The 21960-nt window shown below is 37.9% G+C and overlaps 1 protein-coding gene across 1 annotated transcript in view; it reads right to left on the minus strand.

Annotated features, from left to right (window-relative positions):
- The window catches only part of brinp1 (bone morphogenetic protein/retinoic acid inducible neural-specific 1), an 88605-nt gene that overhangs the window by 5154 nt on the left and 61491 nt on the right, over nucleotides 1-21960 (minus strand). Inside the window, exons 5-6 of the mRNA XM_053340097.1 lie at nucleotides 6037-6273; nucleotides 2047-2269 (exon numbers count right to left, since the gene is read on the minus strand). Coding sequence (XP_053196072.1) covers nucleotides 2047-2269; nucleotides 6037-6273 — 460 coding nt within the window. The remainder of the gene's footprint in view (nucleotides 1-2046; nucleotides 2270-6036; nucleotides 6274-21960) is intronic.

Consider the following 21960-nt stretch of genomic DNA (forward strand, 5'->3'; position numbering starts at 1 on the left):
GACTATGTACTCGACTATATATATGTATGAATTATATATGATTATTAAGTCGACTACATGTTAAGTATGTGCATGTGTGTGCCTTTATGTATATGTGTATATGCCTATATCTATATCTATATCTATATATCGATAGATAGATAGATGATTATTATTAAGTCGACTTCATGTGAACTGATTTTTTTTTTTAAATGATGGTGATTAATGATGCCATACAATATATTAAATCATCTCGTTTTTTCAGGCTAAGCCTGACAATTAGCCTGGTCCGGACCAGGTTAGTTTGCCAGCATAAGTTGCCATGGTAACTGAGCCAGCACCAGTCACTTGAACTATGCTGAGCTTGCTTTATGGAACTGAATTTGCTGGAAAATGAGCCGGACTAAGCCTGGCTTATTTGGTAATCCTGCTTTATGGAACAGGGCCCTGCTGTTTCTCACTTGTTGGTTTGACATAGTCATGTAGTGTTTCAGTTGGATCTCCATATGACCAGTGGGGGAGCATAGTTTGGAGAATTTCTCCCATGTGGAAGTGGCGGGATGGAGAAGTCAATTAACATGATTATTGCAGTGCCTCACCAAGTGGGAGTAGCCACAGATTAGCAGGTGAATGACAACATCCACCCTATTGTGGGCCTGATGAATGAACTGAAGGGGATCCAAACAGTCTCACAAGGAATCTGGTCTGCTGTAATTCAGAACCCTGGTGTTCCCATTCTTGGCCACCAAGGCCAGTCAAGATGTTTTTCACATCATCATCAGCAACCTTTGCAGTCACACTGACAGGTTGAAGATGTGCTGGAAGGCTTTCTTAAGTTGGTTGGTACACACCTTGAGAATATTTGGGCTGATACTTTATGGGCATTCAGCTTAGCTTCAATTCCCTCATCCTCTGATCAGCTGCTATAGACTGCTGAGAGAACTGCTGAGAGATGAAACAAGAGTCCTTGTTGGGGATGGGGGCCCCTTTTTATTGAATTAAGGAAGAGGCTAATGTGATGCTAGCACTACTGATCAAAGACACAATGAGTGATTATTTTTCTATTGAAGTAATTGTATGTGGGTCTTGAACTTCAGATGACATACAAAAAGTAAACACTGCCTGGCATAGTAAGCTATTAGACCACTTATTCACCACTCAGACGTATGTAAAGTGCACACACTAGCACAAAGAAGTAATGAAAACAAGTAAATCCTCCATCTCATGCAAAGCTGCCTCACACAAGCAAGCAAATAAACATGCTGCTCTTATTTCCAGTGCCATCAGGCACCCTTGATGCGTACTCCATGGAAGAGGAAGCGCATACTGCGGCTCTTTGATAACACTTCAGAACAAACCTTTGCCAACTCTTACACACAAATGTGGGTGTGCTCCTTTTCTGTCAGTGACAGTTGACAACTGTTCATTCTCGGACCACTTAAATGAATATTTTAAAGATCCTGTCTCCATTTATATGGTGACTTCCCTTACACAGAACAGTTTTAGGGGTGTTTCATGTGACAGCGGGGAACTTTGCATATTTTGCATAGTGTTTTCTGATATTTGCCAGAGCAAATGGGGGAAATTCCTGGCATTTCAGGCAGCACTGACACCATGGCACATCCCCAGCAAGCCTCTTAAGCTGCAACTGCAGTAGGTGGTGACAGATGTGTGCAATGACCTATCATGAAAACTCTCACAGCTACATTTTCGTTTTAGACTGCAATGTGAAATGTAAGAGTGAGCAAGAGTGTTTTGGGCATGTGAAAACTTCAGAACTAAGTTGACTTGATGGACAGAAACAACAGAACCATGTGTTGAAATATATAATGGATGACATTCTTAGTGTGCATGCTTCATGAAGCAACAATCAAAATAAAACACCTACATCATCGCAAAGGAGAATTTTCCCTGAAGTATGTCACTCCTCTCACTTCTCTTAGGGATACATTTTCACCTTTGCTTTTTCCCACCAAACATTGAAAAACATCACCTTTGGTTTATGCTGCTCAGAAAAACCCACATCTAATTTCCATCCTGACATGTGGAGGTCATATTTCTACCCACCTCTCCCTAGGCATCTGGTGGTTGGGATTGTGGTGACAACGGATGCTGAGGCCAAAGAGCTTTCGGGCAGTGCGCTGGATCTTGAGCCGCTGTATCTCCAGGGAGCTCTGAAGGAGCCTGTAGCGGGCCTGCAGGTCCCAGTCGCTGCCCCAAAGGAGATGAACACTGCTGATGGGCAGAAAGTGAGTGGAGGGCAGCCTCTTCAGGAAGGACTTGAACTCATCTGTATGACATACAGGGATGCAGTTAGAGGTCAGGTTGTAAAAACAGAGATACAGAGTTAAGAATAGTGAAGGGAGAAATATGGTTTTGTTTTGTTTTTAATTTCACAGCAGCAGCTCAACAAAGCTAAACAAATGCCAATGTAACTTTTACCACTTAAAATATCTGTGAGTGGTTTTGCTTGACTCGTGTATTTATTCAGCCCTAATCTAGCTAAGAATCATGGGTAGAATTTCAAACAACCAACAGTAAGCAGCAGACTGCAGAACTCCTGAATCTTCTGTATTTGTCTGGCAATGTAAATTTCTATTCTATTTGTTAGATGTCCATCTAAAATTGTTGTTGTATTGAAGGGCACTGGCACAACACTAATCTATTTTAAATTTGAAACTGCAACAAGCAACAGTTTAGCAATTGTTTTGCAGACAGAGGGGACATGGTTTTCAGACAATTATTCCAAAGCAGGTGTTCTCATACGTGTTAATTGTTTTGTAGTTATAATATAAAGTAAGAAAAACAAACTGTCCTCATGAGCAAAATGTGATTTTATGTCAAGTGATCTTAATCAAAAATACCTGTAGTATACTGCGAAAGGATGATTTGGAGTCAGTTCTATATTGTCAGATATGTCAATGGTCAGATGTGAATTCTTCAAAGGTTGCTGTTAATATTTTGTTGGATATTTCTTGTTGTGTTTAGTTTTTTCCTTCTGTTGTGAGCTTTTGCAGAGAAATAACATCCTGTGAGCAATGAACACGCTCCCACGTAGTCACTGAAGAACACTGCCCTAACAAATTTGTCCCAACCAGTGGTGATCATTGCCCTTATGGTCCTCTTGCTTCCTCTGTAATTATTGCTCATCTCCTCCTCAGACATACCCGTGAGCCCAGCTCTCTGACCCTTGTTTTCAACACTCTGCTCTAATTTTTAGCAACAGTAGACATGAAGATGCTACCAAAACTCCATTAGCAAATACACAAAGACAAGAAATCTTTTATTTGTTGTGCTAATGAAGAGCACATTAAGCAGAAGTCAAATCAATAATAAGCCAAGTCAAATGACCAAGAGTAGCTCATCATTATCTCTAAAGATGAATTTAAGGACATCATTATAAATAATACAGAGAATGCAGATGTAAATTCCTGTACAGTTTGCCAGTTCCCCCTCTATAGACCTTTCTACGATAGTTTAACAGCATCAACCAGAGTTGAGAGCTCTTTTTGAGCCACAGCTGAAAAATGTCAGAATTTCCTCCACTCTCCTCCCAGGCATGTCAGTGCTCCCTTCCCCCTTTTCTTCAAAGAGGCCAGACTCCTTCTCCGCCCCTGTTTTGAACTTGCCATATTCCTCCACCCTGTCTTCAGAGATGTCAAGTACATTCCTAACCATTTTCCAAGGAAAGATGGGTGTCTCCAGCACCCACTATTCAGGATTGTCTAATTCCTTCACCTAAAAAGTTGAAGTTATCAAGTCACTCACTTGTGCCAGTTCAATGGTTGCCAAGTCCTTTCACCTAAGCTTCAAAGCAATCAAGGATCCCTTCCTTAATACAGCTTCCAAAGAGTCCACATAGTCCCTAGAGTGCCTCTTATCTCAAGTCACCCAGCAACCATATCTAGAGATTACAGCTCTCACAATGTAACTCCACTTTACTCTTTGTGCTATTACATCTCAATTTGCTGGGTCCCTACAATTACCAATATTCCATTATACCTAATGTTTCTCAACCTACCTGCCCCCTTTGTTACCATTGTATCAACTGACAGCTGCACTCAAATGCAGCACATGACATCCATGAGAGACAGGGATGTGCAACTAGAACAGCTTAACTACTTATTATTCTTATAGTACAGTAACACATAGGTTTAGGATCAAATGCATTCAGAAGCTGCTATAAAATCAACTTGACACTGAACACTGACGAATGTGCTCAATTGTAATTCTGATCATTAGAATATAAATATGTGCCCATTTTTTTGGATAGATGCACAATGTGCAAGTGCAGCACAGTAGATAGTGGAAAATATTATCTGTCAGAGTGGTAGATGGTGACATCAATAGTAATAAATAATATAATAATAAAATGTTTTCTTTTCTCTTAGAAGGTAGCAGGCCTAAAAAAAAAGAGCTAACGGAATTCTTTTGAGAAGAGTTACTGTGCAAATTGCTATGAGCACAAGACTAGTGTTTTGACAGAATGTATCCCTATTGCTTACTTGTATACTCAGAACTGGTGTCAAAGGGTTTTTTGTTTTTTTTTCTCTGTATGGGGAATGTCAAAGCTTAATTTGAAAACTTATATTAAGTTTCACAGGCTCATGTGTGCCATGTATAGTGTACAACAATGCTCTGTTCACTTGTTACACACACAACGAGCACTTTGCTATTTTATCACTACACCACAACTTTGGTATAATCACTGTGAGTCACCAGTGAAAAACAAACAAAAAAACATAAAACGGATGAAAATATCACTGCAGACAAACATGGCACGTGTGACCTCAATAACAGAAAATGCCATTAATGTCAATGAACACACCTGTTTCATCTGATTACATCTACTTAAACCAAATTTAGTTTTTCATCACACTGAGAGAGAGGTGCTGATGAATTTACCAGATTTACTGTCAAAATGGAACCACTCTTATGTTGTTGGAGGTTGAACAACATGGCTGCCATTTTGTTTAAGTGGTAGCCTGTGCTAAATCTAATCCAATCTTTCATAAGAGACGGTGTTCAGTTTATCATTATTTGATGTATTATTTGATGTTATTCATGTTATACCCTATTGTTGTGATAACATACAGTATAGTGTCAAGTTATTGATTCCCTTATTTATTCTTGTGGTGGGACTGTGAACTGTATTTTGTTCTGCAGGCTGCTATTTTTCTTTAGCCTTGTGTTTTCAACTATTTTCAAGAAGCTGCACTCAGTGAACTTCATGATTCCCATTAACTTTCTCCTGTATGGTACATACATATATTTATATGTTGCTGGCAGGTTTTATTGGGACACTTTTATATCACATCAATAATAGATAACATAGTGCCTTGCCATGTGACAACAGGGCACATACTGTGCTTTCTTCCCCACTGTGTCCAATATTGAGAGCTGGGAAGTTTTCATCTAATTTGCTCAGGTAAAAGTAGCAACAGCACAATGTAAGGATACTTAGTATTACCAACAAAATGTCCCGTTTCAGAGTGTGAAATTATGGGGCCCCCAAGGTCCCTAAAGTTGATATCTGTAGTTAAGAATTTGGCTGCAAAAGTTACATCTAGAATTCAGATTTTATACATTGATCACATGTAACTAAGTATAGATCTTAGTACACAGTGTAATATTTCCCTCTGAAATGCAGTGGTTACTTTGCATCCCTGCATATATATTTCTACACTTTGCGTGTTTGTTTTTGCATTAAATAAATATTATTTGTCATGACATTCAATAATTTGACATGTGAAAGCCTTACTCACCGTTCATTTTATAAACAAACAAACACATGATCATACCTAAATAACAAAAAATAGTTATTATTTATCAGTGCAATTCAAATATAACTCATATGAGTGATCTACTACCCTTATGGATAAGGTATTGTTATGTATTGGCATGTATACTTAATTATGTAGATTTTGCAGTGGAAGCATTAAGCTTACTCTTTCCAACCAAAAATAGTGGAAAAATACACTATACAGCTTAGCACAATGTATATACTGTCAACATAACTGCCATATTAAATAAAAAATGGAGGGATGTCCTGCTTACCAGAGCTCTCAAAGTCTTTGTAAGAGGCTGCCCAGGACTCAGACATCCCCAACAGAGTATTCTCCATGATCTGGATGTCGGTGATGGGACAGTTGCATTGAGGATACTCCTCCGCACACTGACAGATGCACTGGTTGTTACGGCACAGGTACTCCCCCTCTCCATTGCACATAATGTAGCTCAGAGCTGACTGGACAAACTTCTCCTGCAAGTATTCTGGGAAGATGACCTGAAGACCTGAAACAGAGAAACATGGAATGGTTTCATGAAACATTATATATAAAATATGACTGCTGAATATGATCTTAAGTGCAATTTAAGAAGAAAAAAAAAGAATTCTAATCCTCGTTCAATTTTCTTTATGTTGGACATACAATGCACCAATTGGATACAGAAGAAATCTGAATTGTGAAGCCTTTGTGGTTTTTATATCATGAACACACAACCTACAATTATTGTATTTAACAAGATCTCAAAGCAAGACCTACTGTAAGAAGATTAATCTGAAACCAAAAAATGTGAAATGATTTTTTTCCCCTTCATATTTGGTAATATTATGTATCCTTATGTGAGAAATGTGAAAGTCTGCTTTGCTCTCACAATCTGTTACACATATGGTACCTCTTCATAAATACGGTAAACACAAAAGTGGCGGTGAAATGGCTGACTGCCCTCACAGTATTGCTTTGTGTTATAAGCACTCATTTATTTTTCTAAAGGATGTGCTTCAAAGCTTGCCAGTGTTCAACTTGAGCTGTCTGTTCTGTGACAGGTCACTCATGGTGTGGCAACATATAACAGTGATTGATGCCTGCTCTCTCGTGCGATGTTGGCTTATTTGGCGCAGGATATGTTTTCCTCTGTGTTCAATTTCTGGCATGCCTGCACGTGCATTTTGTATTTGTTTACCTGTCTATGTACAGCAAAAGTAAGCATTACCATTTGTGTTTTTCATACCCAACTTTGCAGCAATCTGCTAATTACACATTAATGGCAATTTGTAATATGGAGGCCAATTAAGGGGCTATAGCTGAAAGTACCTCTTCCTTCTCACCACTGACAAGGTATTTATAATTTTTGGACCCTGTGCCAATCCGTATCTCACCCAAGAGATCTCATAGAATTGAAGCTTGGACAGCTAACAGTAAAGCCTTTCTCTTCAGTCCAGGCCAGGAAAATAAATCCCTAGCTCTACAAGCCACTGGATTGGAAAAGAACTAAATAGATTTTTTCCTTCTTGTATGGAACAGCATCTTGGCGAGGCAATATTTTCTTGATAGGGTTTACTTGAGCACAAACAGTGCTTCAGCAGAAAATATGCAACCAGGAACCAGAACATAACATGTTATTGAATGATAAATGTTTTTTTCCCCCACTCATGTATTATTTTCACCCAAAGGTGAAAATAGGAATCCATTTATGCAAAATCAACATACTGTAATGTAGCTGAAATGAAAGGGAACGTAAGCATATAATTTCATATTGTACACATGAATCATTTCAGGGTGTTGTTAAATGTCTTATTATGCATATGGAAATTAATGTGCCTTATTGCCTCGTGCTGCATTTGCTAAACTGAAAACTGTGGGTGATTTAAAAGCAAATGAAAGTCATAATATCTGCCTATATTTAGCCTTGAAGCAGAAGACAACTTCAATATCCATATCAACACATTGCTTACTGTGTTTGGATACTTTATCCATTATTTTGTCAATTGACTATTCATTATTGTGGCTGATAGTTGAGATCATATTTGGATATAATCACAATGTGAATTATACATTTAATTTAAATTTTCTTCAGTTCAAATATGAGGCTACCACAGAGAAGATTTCTTTCCTCTGCATTTATTAAGCACAAAAATACTCTCAACAATGCAAAATACTCCTCTGAGTTTTAGACTGAATAACCCGTCCTTGTTGGAAATTAGTTGGCTCCTTTCTCTTCTACACCTCATCAAAACTACTGCCCATCAGTGATGAAGGGAACAGAAGGAGGGAGGTAAGGGGATAGATGTATCATGTCTGACCACAAAAGAGTTGGGTTGCACAGGGCTTTTTCTCCATCAGGCCTGTCTGCGGCCCCTGGATCCAATATTCATTTAGCTTGATGTATTCCTGGGCTTGAAACTTTAATGTGATTTGTGGGAGAATCCAGATGGCAAGTTCACGGATCAACGCTGCTCACTGACAGTGCTGGTGCCAGCGGCCGTGTGCACAATAACACCGAGTGCCTCAGCCCTCCCTCTTTCCCTCTTTTCTCTAACCATATACTGACAACCCGACCATCAACATGCATGCACACTCATGCATTTTCCTTACTGATATCAATGTGTTGGTGCCGGGAGATTGCAGAGGAAAACCATTCAGGATGCTGACATTCAGCTCAGCACTATCAGTCTTGCGATCTCTTGTTTTCCACTCTTCTCTCAGTGTTTTTGTCTCTCCTCTTCTGCCTCTCTCTTTCTCTCTCTACTTCTTACTGTCTCTGTATACATCTCTTCTGTCTTACTTCATTACACTCACTCCTACTCCTGCCACACTCATGCACATGCCCCTTGACTCGTCCCCCCATCATCCTTTGGCTCCCATTCACTCCATCAATCACTCTCCTCATTCTTCTTTCTTCACCTTTTCTGCTCTCCTCTACATTCTCACCAACAAGCACATACTCAAGTATTGGAAATTTGATGTCTTGTCCTCCCTCTCTAGTGTAGAAATGATGTCATGCAATAAAAGTAAATCCATCAACATTTGTTAGTGCAGTGGGGAATGAGTAAGAGAATTGAAGCCCTCAGGCCAAAAATGAAATGAGAAACTAATCAGAGTAAAAACATTTATCTTTGTGACTTCCCCAGCTTTGTTGTGTTAGTGCAGTAACATGTGAGAGCACAAAATGATTGGACCATGAGCTACACCTTATATTGCTCTGAGGCAGGTGCTTGTTGAGGAAAACACAAGATATTAGAGTGGGGGAGTAACACTTACAATCATTAAAGAGCTGCTGTTGAAATGAAAGGTGCATATTGAAATTCTCGTGCAGCTATTGATAACCTCCAACTTCATGCTCTGTCAGTGCACATAATTCCCTGCAACCCCTATGCCTGGCTTGCTCTAAATAAATAGCACCTCAAAATGGCAGTTAAATCTCATTGCATACATCAGAGGCTGATATATTTCCCTCACGTACGTTGCAGGATATAGGCCTTCAAACATTCCATGAATGCTAAAAACAAAGACTCGGCAACTGTGACTTTGCCTTTTCATTATGTCTTTTTCTAGAGTGCTCTATTTTTACATGGTGATAGATGGGGAATGCAGGCCGCAACTGAGGCTTGTAACTGCCTTGGCAAGCAGTTGCCTGCTTATTGCAATGCCACGCTCCGCCTCATAAGTTACAGTTTCATTAAAGATTAATTGACCATTGTGTGGCCGCAATTTCGCTAAATAATCATTACTTAATCCATTGGTGCAATAAAGTGCATTACTTGAATGGGGGCATTAAATTACCATTGGAGGTTATCGTTGCAGCCATGATACGAAACCAAAGACCTCTGAACTGGAAGATTGCCTGCTGTTTCCCTTCAGTCCAGGCCTGCCCAATGCACCTACCCTATTCCTAGATAATACAGAAGGGGCATATAGTTTTAAGATTTGCTGTGTTGGCCCATTTCACATGAGGTAACTATGAGGTAAAGGTGCAGCTAAAGTAGCTATTTATCCACTTTTCATTTTTTTAGCATAAGGTGCTTCTCCGACAGTGTGTGTGTTGGGTCTGACAGAGGATAACACGTTCCACTGGAGCTATTCTCAGCTCTCAGAATATGTTAGCATTTTTTAAAGTTCTGAATGAGGTGTACTTAGCATTCAAATGGATAATGTGTTGAGGTGTCTGTGCTGAGTAGATTATAGTAGATTATCATAAGTGTTCTCCGCACACTGGAAGCCAGCAGCTTGTGTTGTCAAACAGGATTTCCGACTCTAAATTTTGTAATGTGATCTTATTTAAGAGTTCGTGAGTAGGGATGTCGGACAAGCTTGGGACAAATTAATCAATAGTTCTATCATCAATATCCTTTTATTTCCTATGTGCAGCACAGCTTTTTTTGGGGTGGGGGGGTAAAACAAAACAACAGAGAACTGGCAGAACTGCATTTCCCGCAACATACCAAAATACAAATGCCTGCATGTGCATATGTGATACACCCTACTGTATCTGTGTGAAACAGGAACACATTGTGCTTCACACAATATCTCAATATAGCATTAGCTTTGAAGAAACCCACTTATTCATATTGTTCACAGAAAGCAAGCAAGGATGCAGGAGCAGTAAACACTGTAAAAGCATAAATTGCATGGCCTTGGCGTTCAGAGCTTGCTGCTCCTGCCTCCTGAATAAGGCAACTGCTGAAATTGCATGTTTCACCATTGCCTGTCTATTGTTTCCAAGAATGGATGTATACATAAAAATTACATAATTGTATTAGTAATAATAATAGAAAATGAGGAGAGGGGAGATAACAATAACAGAAAAACAATATATACGAATAGAAAAAAAAATTAATAATAGCACTGGCATGTGAAATGCTAGAACAGTTGACAGCCATCATGTTGTGCTTCAATATACATTGGATTATTAATAAAATGTTATATGGAGTGGCACTCTAAGCATGAGCCTTATCACAGGTAGCCGTACATTTATCAAACAAGGGTTGTCATGTTTTCAGAAAGATATAATCTCTGTTAGTAAACATATAGCAAAGTCCATATGAAGTACATTCCCCAGATCCATAAACTACTGCTGGAATAGGGGGTTAGCCTCTAAAGTCTTCTGTTATAAGATAAGGCGTTTGGCCAACAGTGTACAGAGGGAAATGGCTTGCCCCTCATATTTATTAATGGAAGGATTAACTACCACTGATCCAAAGATAGCGAATAGTGGATCTGGTACGATAGTTTTATTGGCGTTGGATATATTGTCAAATATAAGAGTCCAAAAGGAATTTAATTTTGGGCAGGAACAGAACTGATGGGTAAGTGTTCCGGTCTCTTGTTTTCACTTATCACATAAAAGAGAGGTGTTGGGATATATGGCACGGAGCCTGGATTTTGAATAATGGAGTTGGTGAACTGCTTTGATTTGTACTAAGGTATGTTTGGCATTTATAGAACGATGGTGACTATTATCAAGAATTGCCCCCCCCCCCCATACTTCTTCAGAGATTTCAGTTTTTGAATTCTTGTTTCCAATCAATCAAAGACTAATCAGTTAGTGCTGGGTCCATGACGAAGGATGTTGTGCATTATGTTATGTTTGGGCATATGTTCATAATGTGGTATATGAACCCTAATAAAATTCTTAATCTGGAAGTACCTGGTTGACCATGAGTCTGTTGTAATTGTTGGTTTCCCTCAACATCCAAATCCTTTATTGTGACTATATTTCTGTCTTTCCAGAAAGAAGACTGGATCTACAAAACTACACTTGACACAATATTCCACGATCAATGTCTTAATACATTAAATAACAACTAACAAGAACAATAACATTACAATGTTCATCAGTCCATCAGATGTGTTTTTGCCAGAAAACAGAAAACAACTGAAATCAGGTTTCTAAACTTGGCAGAGGGGGTTTACTCAAACTTCAATGGTGTTTTTTCTCATGCACATGTTGGACAATATGTTCAGGTTGTTGCATGGCACATTATGCTTATCTTCACATCTCTTGGCACACACAGACTGAACCTCTTCCTTTTGTCATTTCTCTTGCAGCAAGTGATCTTGCTTCTTCCGACCAGACTCTGCATCCCATAAATTGTTGGTAGATTCATTTCTGGATCTGTACACAGCAGCCAAAATCAAAACACCCATGTATGCTTTCATGTCGGTCTGGTTTACCTCCTTCCAATTGTCTTTGTAAATCTGTTTCCCCTCCAAGTTGGTCATGTTTACCACCATGGTTTCGATGGACTCAGTCAGGAACAGTTCAAAGCAGGATTTGATGTAATCAATCTGGGATACAGCATATTTTGTAGGTCCTGGGGTCATCCTGATCACATTTTCAGCTGATTCTCAGGTGGGGATGAAGACCAGGATAAGTTCCCATTCTTTGACTTGAATGGCCATCCTCTTCATCACTGAACTCCTCCCCATCAGTTATTTCTTGATCTGGATTCTGTGTCGTCTTCATCTTCTGACACTTCCTCTTCTAATCCATCCTCACTGTCAGTTTCCTGGCCTCTCTCCTCCTCACCAGTGTGGTGATCAAATATGTTAATAATTAAGAGCCTCACTTACGGTATATCAATCTGCCATGGTGCTGCCACACAATGAACTGTGAGCAAGGCCTCAAAAAAGCATTATATAGGCTACCAAAGCTAGGAGAAAAGTTCAATATTATTGAAACAATGTTGAAACAGTCTGTGCCAACACCTGCCAACAGGTGTTGTTCCTGCGAGAGAGAGACTCTGCCGGGCAAAGGTTCCAGGGAACCCAATGTGTTTGTGTTTGTGTGTGTGTGTGTGTGTGTGTGTGTGTGTGTGTGTGTGTGTGTGTGTGTGTGTGTGTGTGTGTGTGCATCTGACAAATGAGGATGTACCTGAGCTCAGTTTTTACACTAATTGCCTCCCCCATTCATTTCTAATGACCAGTGATTTTTGACCAGGACCACCAAGAGTGTACAAAAGTTGAATAAAACACACAGAATTGTATGCAAATTAATACAATTTATTTTGTGTGTTTAAATCCTCTTTGTAGACAAAGTCATGGCATCTTAGGTCAGTCTGATCAAATTAACTACATTTTTCAGAGATTTTAAATCTGTCAGATTTGACCGGAACACAACACAAGGGAAATATTGGATTTGTTTCCGTACTTTTAAGGAGTGATGTTTAATTGGACTGTTAGGTTGTTATCCTTGCCCTAACTGGATTATTAGGTAGTGCAAGGAAGAAGGTATGGCCACATGTAGCTAGTAATAATCTGAAGCCATGTGGTTCTGTTCTTGTGATTCCAAATTTCAGTGTTCTGTTTTAACTGCTGCATCTTGCATTCCCAGTTACTTTCTCCAGTACAAAAGTATCCCATGCTCTGATCTCTTAGCAATAATAATAAACATAGTGAATTGATCCCTTACAATTTTAAAAGGCCTGCTGTGTAGAAAACCTAGGTCATGTGTGTCTGATAAGGGTATTAGTTTCACTCTTTCTCAAATTTAACTTGTAATCTAAAAAACTTCCAAAAGTTTAAATGAAACATAATAGTGGCAGGATGGATGTTTTGTGGAGCACCAAAACTGTTGTTGTATCATCCACAAATAAAGATAAACTGTGTTAAAAATTCGAGTTGGGGCAATATCATGGTGTTGTCAGACATTTACTGTTAGATTGATGTGAATAGAATGATGAAAGTTGGGCTAAATTAGTTTAATAAGTAGGAGTGTGGGGCATGTGCATCAACTCCATGTTTGCTCTGACTGGAAGCTATTCCGCTTCAGGGAAATTGTATGTTGAAGTAATTGTTGGATTGAGGAGGGTAGGCAGTCTGCTGAGGTAGATGAGCTCTCCATGGTGCTGGGTTATTGCCAGTTGTGCTGCACACAGATGCACAAGCTGAGTCAGAGTAAAAGTAAGTTAGTGATTATTTTTCTTCTCCTTTTTCCTGTGTACTAGATCACAGTAGAGAGAATGGAAATTGGTTAGTTGATTTATGTCTAAGGAATATTGCCTTTAAAATCTTAATATGTGTTTAATTTAGCTTAAAAATGAGCATATTCTCCAACACAATGAATATTAGCTGTGTTACAAAATATGACTTCAGCAAGTAATTAGAGATGCAGTCGCTGTTGGCTGCTTGTGCACTTCAGTTGCACTGTTCAAGCTGTTCTGTCATGTGTCACCGTGTGTTCCCGCACAGCAGTAGCAGTAGGGCCTCAACTGGTAAGATATTGTACTAGTACACACATTCATATGCACGCCCGCACATACTGTAGAAGCACAGAGAGTCATGTGTGAGCAAATGTGCACTCCCTTTGCAGGCTCTTGCAGAAATCACATGTTTTACAAGAACCCTGGAGAGGGGGAGGAGAGACATATGACAAGCTCTGACATTTCCATTTCAGCTATAAAAGATACAACTGCCCTCAAAGTGTCAAGATGTGCTCTGTACACGTCTCAGATCAAAAGCTCAGATTTATCACAGAAATGATATCAAACATCCCTAAGTACAGAAATAATGTTCATCTATTTGTATTTGTGGTAACATATCTGCTATAAATGTTGCTGAAAATGAACAATCTGCTGATTCATAAAAAACAACAGTTGTACTGTAACCCAAAGCTGAAACCAAAGGATGCAAGCTAAATCATTTGTCTTGATTTTACCTCCCAAAATCTAAACATATTATAATACTTACACTTTAGAGCTTGTGAGTTTGAAAAATGCAGCTTATTCATATTTTTCATGGCCTCATAAAAAGTATTATTGGTTATTATGGCATTTTAATACATTTATGATGTAACACCCATATGCATGCATCTAAAACACTCAGTCACATTGACTTACAACTAAAAATTTAGGAGTACAGAGTCACACAAAGGGGTTGTAAAAATGCTTCCTATAACCATAAGATACTGCAAGGACCTTCCTACATATAGAAAAAGAATAAAGTCATAAGAAACCCTCAATCAATTGATGAAACGAGTCTGTCAGAAAGAGAAAAGAGACTTAGTGGAAAACCATGGCACTTGTAGAAATGGCAGTCTGCAGCTGGCAAGAGTTACTGGGAGAAAAAGGAGATTTATGGTCATGCTGGCCCAAATTGAAACTCAGTCTTGATTGACCACTTCCAATTGAAAGCTGACCTCCAGGTCAACATGGAAAGATTTCATCAGGTACTGGGGTTTCAGCATGTTAGAGAGAAGTGAAAAAAACGTGTGCACCCATCCATCTTGAAAATGACCCAATGTTATCAGTTCTCTGGGACGCAGTTTTTTTTTCTTCTCTCGTTTTATTTCATAAAGGAAACAGTTGCCTCAGTGCAATCCATGGGCTTATCCAGAAGGTGGTTCAATACTTTAGACCACTACTGTGATAATCCATGAAATAAAACCCATCTATCTCTGTACAATAACTTAAACTGTGCAAGTGGTACCATCACATTACTGGTTTCAGAAAGAAAAATATGAACAGTTAAAAGAGCAAACTATAGAGAGCTAAAAGACTGACAATGAAAATGCCTTTGTGTGTTTATTGTTGTGCTCATCCAACATGTTCTCTGCGTATCTTGCTTTTTTTTCCTTCTTCAGTAAACTATTCTCTAGTAAGCAAGGACATTGTGTTTACTGATATACTTTAGTCTACTAAATCAATTTCTCAACAAGTCTGTCATCAAAAACGACTTAATTGATTTGTATGTTTGTTTGCCTCCATTATAATGTTTGCGGCATTTTCACTTGAAAAGAGGGACAGGCATTGACCGACAGAGCAATGAGTATCTAATTCATCACTCTCTGCACGACTTGCCTACAGGGCCAGTTTAATTTATTTTCACTTCACCACTTTGAAAACTGTTGGCTCAGGCTATTCTAACATATTCATAAATCTTCCAAGATAGGCTCATGGCTCTTCCGAGATAGGCTCTTGAGGAAACCGGAGAAATAAAGAGAAAAGAAAGAAAGCATGTGTTGAGGGTTGAGAAAAGCAAATTAGTTTGCTTTTGTTTTGGTGCTAATTTATGACAGCCATATTGAAGGTGATTGAGTCCTTGTAATGTAATGGCTTGTCAAGGTTCCCTTTTACCTTTCTTTGGCCATGTTAGGATATGCAACCAATTTGCTATTTTCAACCCTGAGTGTGTGTTTTGTCTATTTGTGTTTTATATGAAATTACACAAAGAGTATCACAATATAATGAAAGCCCCTACTGTCCTGCCATTAAAAAATAAATAAAAACTCACACCAATTCAAATAAGGCCTTTAATGATAAATATTAGCAGATGGCAATAGATGAGGATGTTAAAATGGCCACTACCAGCTGAACCATATAATAAAAGTAAACAATGAAATCCCCAACAGTTTAACTACCATACACTAGTTACCTCTTTCATTTAATTGTCAGCCTTTAATGGGTTATATTTATTTTATGTCCCAGTGGAGAAATTGAGAATCCAGCCAAACCAATATCACTGGGTTTTCTAAGCTTTATTCTCTAGAGTGGACAAACAGGTACAATAAATAAATGTGGGAGACCTTAAGAGCATTTCAATTGTCTACTAAAGTAAAATTACATATTGTGGAGCTTTCATTCAGACTAAATTTAAGAAAAAAACATAAGCTGGAGTTTTTAAAATCAAACAAACAAAAACAAAAAAACTATGTCCCAATGAGTCACATTGATTAAAAATAGATGGGTTAACATTTTGTCTTTTGAATTTGTCTTTGGCTCACTTGATAATTTGTAAAACAAAATAAGCCAATTATATCATATTCAGGGACATCCGTGTGTGCAAAGTAAGAGAAGAAGAGAGAAGGAGATAATTCATTCGTTCTGACGAGGATCAATGAACTCCTCTTGCATGTCGGCAAATATGCCTGTTAAATAACACATCCTGATGCCCTCGTGCACTGTAGATGGCTGGCAATAAAACTGTGTTTAACGTTCTCACATATGCACTAAACATGCCTAAATGTAAAACTGAAACTTCCACAATCATATTAAGTTTAAGCAATGGAAAGTTTCATGTGTGATAGATCAAAGCTATGCAAAGTCATGCATGAAATCTAATGTGAAAAAAAATCGTTCCAGTGCCATCTTTAATTCTGATGATTGCTGGAAAGAGGAAAAAAATAAAAGAAAGAAAAGGGAGGAAGCATAAGGTATTGGTTAATTTGCCAAACATTTTGCAAAGCAAAACTGTGGGAGAGAAGAGGACTGAGTTTAGGCTTTGATAGGTAGTTCCCTTGATGTCAGATTCCACTACAGCAGTCTAATCTAAATCTAAGTGAAAGCAGAGGGAATATCCGGGGAGTGTCATATCCGCATTGTGTTATCTGTGGCTCACAGCCCCACTAGCTCACAAAGAAGAGACCACAGGGGTGAGAAAGAGAGAAAAAAAACATTCCCTTTTTAAATTTCTGGTATTTTGGAAAGATGGTTTAAAGTGTTTCCAGGAGAAATTTGACCACAAGTAAATTCACTTGTATATTAAAAATGGCCATTTAGCCTGTTAAATTTGTAGCAGAATGCTGTCTCAGACCATTCCAAAGCTAATCCCACCAAAGCAAATCATTCACTAAGCAGTGAGAAATGTTTGGTTGCAGGTTTGTAATTATTTTCTTGTGTATATTTTCTAACAAAGTTTTGCAGTCACATATATGCCTCAAGGTAGATAAAGTGCTGAGGGTTGGAGTGAAAAAAAAAAAAAAAAGTGGGAAAGGAAAAAGGCATGATTAAAAGTTTAATTAGAAGAATGAAATGGAGTGGGTTTTCTACTACTGCATCATTGTTGTAACTCATGTGGTGCCGCATACTAATATGATCCCCTTATTTAATTCATAAGCAATTAAAATAGCTGGTCTAGATTAAGGTTTTTATGAGTTTATTCATTTTCCAAAGATAAAGGGAGTGCAAAAGTATTATGCATTAAAGATTTAATAAAAACAATTAAACAAGTCATCAGAGATGTTGTGACATCATGCTTTAAGAGCTGAAAAATATCAACTACTTGTGTAATAATGTAAAAAAATGTGATTGAATTGATGAAAATAAATGAAGAAAATAGGCGGAGAACACAGATAGTCTAAGTAAAAGATAGATGAAATGTGTTGTGAAAAGGATGATTTTAGAAGTCCAAAACTGAGCTCCAACTGAGTTCCAAATTTACTTGACATTGCTCATCTTGGCTAATCATACATGGCTCCAAATAGGAACACACACACACGCACACACTATTCTAACACAGCAACTACAACATACTATATATAATTCTGCAATTGCACCTTCTAAAAGTAGAACAAAAGTAAAACGTATTCAGTTTGGCAATCTCCTCATTCCCTTATTCAACCCTGTCTGAGAAATGACTCTCATATACTTTGATTCCTCACTTGCGTTGTGGTGACAAACATAATGACAAAAGCACTTGTGTTATGGGGAATTTATTATGCTAATTTTCAGGGCTCTGTTTTAATCTGGGGCTCGACTGGATTATCTCAGCATGATTTATGGTATTAAAAAAAGAAAAGAAAAAAAAAAGAAAAAAAACAAACAACCTGTCTCTTTAAGGCCACCCTCCCAAGGAGCTGGAATCTGATCCAAAATGTCAATGTTCAACATAATAATAATAATAAATAATACATTTTATTTATGAAGCACTTTACATTTGAAAAACTAAACTCAAAGTGCTACAAGACAAACAAAAGAAAAAAAATAAAACATAAAACATCAAAAAATAATAATTAAAAGACAAAAGTTCTATTAAAAATAAATATTTTAAGTCCTTTTTTAAAAGTCTCAATAGTCTGTGGTGCCCTCAGCTGTTCAGGAAGGGCACTCCACAGACGAATGGCAGCTGAACAAAAGGCCTGATCACTTATAGCGCCTTATAGACTTATAGAGTCTAGTCTTGGGGAGGAGGAAGCAATTTGAATCAAACGATATAAACAACACATGTGTGGCTAGGTAGGAAAACAATGTAAATAACACATTCAGTATAGGTTGAAGTCTGGGCTTTTGGCTTGCAGGGATCATTTCAATAGACATTAACCTCAAGTTTTGGAACTTTGACTATGATCACCATGCATATCCAACATCATAACAGTACATAGATAATGGAAAACCATAAAAAAACAAAAAAAAACCCCACCATCATTCTGATTTAATCAAGACCATAATCTTCCCCAGCTTTATCCAAGTACCTGAATAAAACCATAAAATATGTACTAATGCTGTAGTTGAGAAGAAGATACTGAATTTCCAGATTGGATATTCTGCCTAAAAACAAATGAAATACTCCAAACATTTATAGATATGTATAGATACATTCATGGAATGTTCTAAATGTATTAATTAACACAATTTATCTATTCTGTGAACAGAAAACATTACCTGGTGCAGCATTAAGCTTCTTCAAAAAAGGTATTTTCTGTCACAAATTTGTTGCATGGAAACATCATGTCGAAGTGACAGAGTTGCCACACTGGTAGTGATTTAAAGAGCTGTCTAAAAAAGATGTTTTCCACCCACTCAAACAGAGGAGGAAAGACATATGCAGAGGTGGCTATATGACTCTGCCATAAAAACCTGAATAATGAGATGGAGAACATTTGTACAAGTCATTTTTTATGTAAGTTATTTACCCCACAGCCATGAATGTATTCATCTGGACTGGAAGTCAGTCTATTTGTCAGGCAACACTATGTACTTGTGTATTCTGACTCAGCTAGTGTTAGGAAGCCTATTGTGTTGCAACTACATTGCCTAATCTCTCACATTTTTGTTTACCAGTGCATATGTCAGTTAGGATTAACTTGGCACAGAATTCTTCTTCAGTTTTAGAGAAAACCACAAATCATCTGGGTAAGATATTGTTTCTGTCCTGTGTCCGTACTCTGCAAAATTTCCTGAAAATGTTACAGAAGCCTGCTTTGTTTTCAGCTTTCTGACTCCACATTACTCATTTGAACTCTAACACACTTTCCCTAACTGTAACCAAGTCCTTTTTGTCAATAAACCTAATCAAACCTTAACTATAGCATTGCTATCGTTGTAAAATGTATTTATTTTATTTTATTCTGGAGAACAGTTACAAACAAGATATGTTGCTATTTATTTTGATGGATTATATGTGGAATATAGATGTTGAAAGCCTTTGTTGGTTATGAATAACGTATACAGTTATTCATAACTAACTGTTTTATTTACTATTAAAAATATATGTGCAAAAGATTGTAAAATAAAAAGGATTGCATCAGAAGTAAAGGTATGCCACTCCCTCCACCTGCCTTTGATGTCAGCCTGTGACTCATTACCTCAGTAGAATATGTGTGCTATCCCTTGATTTCTTTCCTGATTGAATATAATGACATGGTTGAGCACTGTGAAGTCCTGTTCAGTGCGGTTCTTTATTTAAACCTCCTTCTTTGCGTCAAAGTCATTTCTGTACACTTTGAACCATATCCTACAAGGAAGCCCAGAGTAAACAGATACTACCACATAGAAGAATCTGCAGCAGCTATGTACAAAACTGTCGACATGTCCACACTGTTTAATGTTCCTTTAGAAGAACATCTACATTGGACTGAATGATTTTCCCTTAAGGCTTAACTATATTTGTGAAGAAAAAAACCCTGTGAAATATAAAATGATCCTTCAACTAAAATGTTGCATGATGTGCATATTCTTGCTATTAGATACAGCTGCCAGTGATCCGTGATCTTCCATTCCGGCCAGATGTGACTCCTCCCCACAGTTTAAATGCCAGAAGTTTGCATTTTAGCTAATTGTCTGGTAAAAGGTCAATAGGCATTTGAAAATGAAACACATGGTGGGTGTTCATCAAATGTGCCGAGAGCTGCTAGTGCATATTAGAGTAGTCCTGGGCCCAGCCAATGTTTTTCTCCTCAAGGGATAGTTTGTGAAGTCCATTTATGGTGTGTTGTCAAATAAGAGCACAATACTGTCAGAGCTGTTTTTGGGGCACTGGCTGTAAAAACCAGACAAGGGATACAGTAAATCTGCTCTGTGCAAATAAAAGGCGATCAGTTGCTTTTGGAATCCCTATGAGATTCACAAGTTGTTCCAAAGGACTCGCTCATTAACTTGCAGTTTTCTACATATTACGTTTAGGTTTTTTTTCTAACCATACTGTTAATGGAACAAAACATTTTAACACTGTTTAATGGTGCTTTATACTGTCATTGCAGTGTATGCATTTTCCAAGACAATTGTCATGTTCATTTATCAAAATCCATTTCTTTATCCATCCAAATCTTTATCCATTTCGGAATAGAGGAAGCAACTGTAAAATGGGACCCTTTGGTTTTTGAAATGTAATCTTTATATTTTTATAGAACACCTATGGCACACTTGGAGGTGATATGGGATTAAGATAATCCATTATCATACATACTGTACACTATCAATGGATTTTTTGGGGATTGGTTGTGGGCTGGCATCAGTGATGGCCAATCACATCATCTCTCTAAAAGCAGTGTTCTTCGCATCATGAGGTACTGACAGTCGGGTTATGGGGTAATTACTGTACCTTTAGGCCTACTGTACATGAAAGCAGACATGCTGGAAAGTTAGGAAAATGTTTGAATTCTGTCTGGTTACTTGAAAATAGTGTTGGGCACTAGCCCTTATTTGTGTCACCTACCTTGATAATGAAACATTCAAACTCAATCTCTGCTGCTACTGCCACTAATTACTGCAGCAACTAGCACTATTAATAATACCTCTGCGACTATTGTGGACAAATTGTACACCCTAGCTTCCATGCAGTACTTCCTTGCATCTACCCCAAACCTCAATAGTAATTACTGGAAATATATTTGTTGAACTGGATGTGTTCATCTAGTGTTGTAACTGGATATCCATCCACAGTGGGATTCTGATTAAGAAGTGAAAATTGAAGCAGATAATAGTTTGTAAAACTTTATCAAGGCACTTGGAGAGAGGCACAAAGTATATGGGTGTGGTATCTGAAAATATAAACAGATAAGCAACTAAGGTTTTACAAGGGCTTATGCTTTTACAACTAATTTCCTATTCCTAAATTTCTACCAACATATTGTAATCCATCAATAAGGCATTCAAATGACCACAATTTATTTCCTTTAAACACAGCACTGCAATAAACATTGGCCACTTAAATGCATTTCCAGTATGCTAGCTTAACAAGCCATTAACGGCACAAACATTAACTT

Source organism: Scomber japonicus, chromosome 19, assembly GCF_027409825.1.
Source record: "Scomber japonicus isolate fScoJap1 chromosome 19, fScoJap1.pri, whole genome shotgun sequence".
Taxonomy (NCBI): domain Eukaryota; kingdom Metazoa; phylum Chordata; class Actinopteri; order Scombriformes; family Scombridae; genus Scomber; species Scomber japonicus.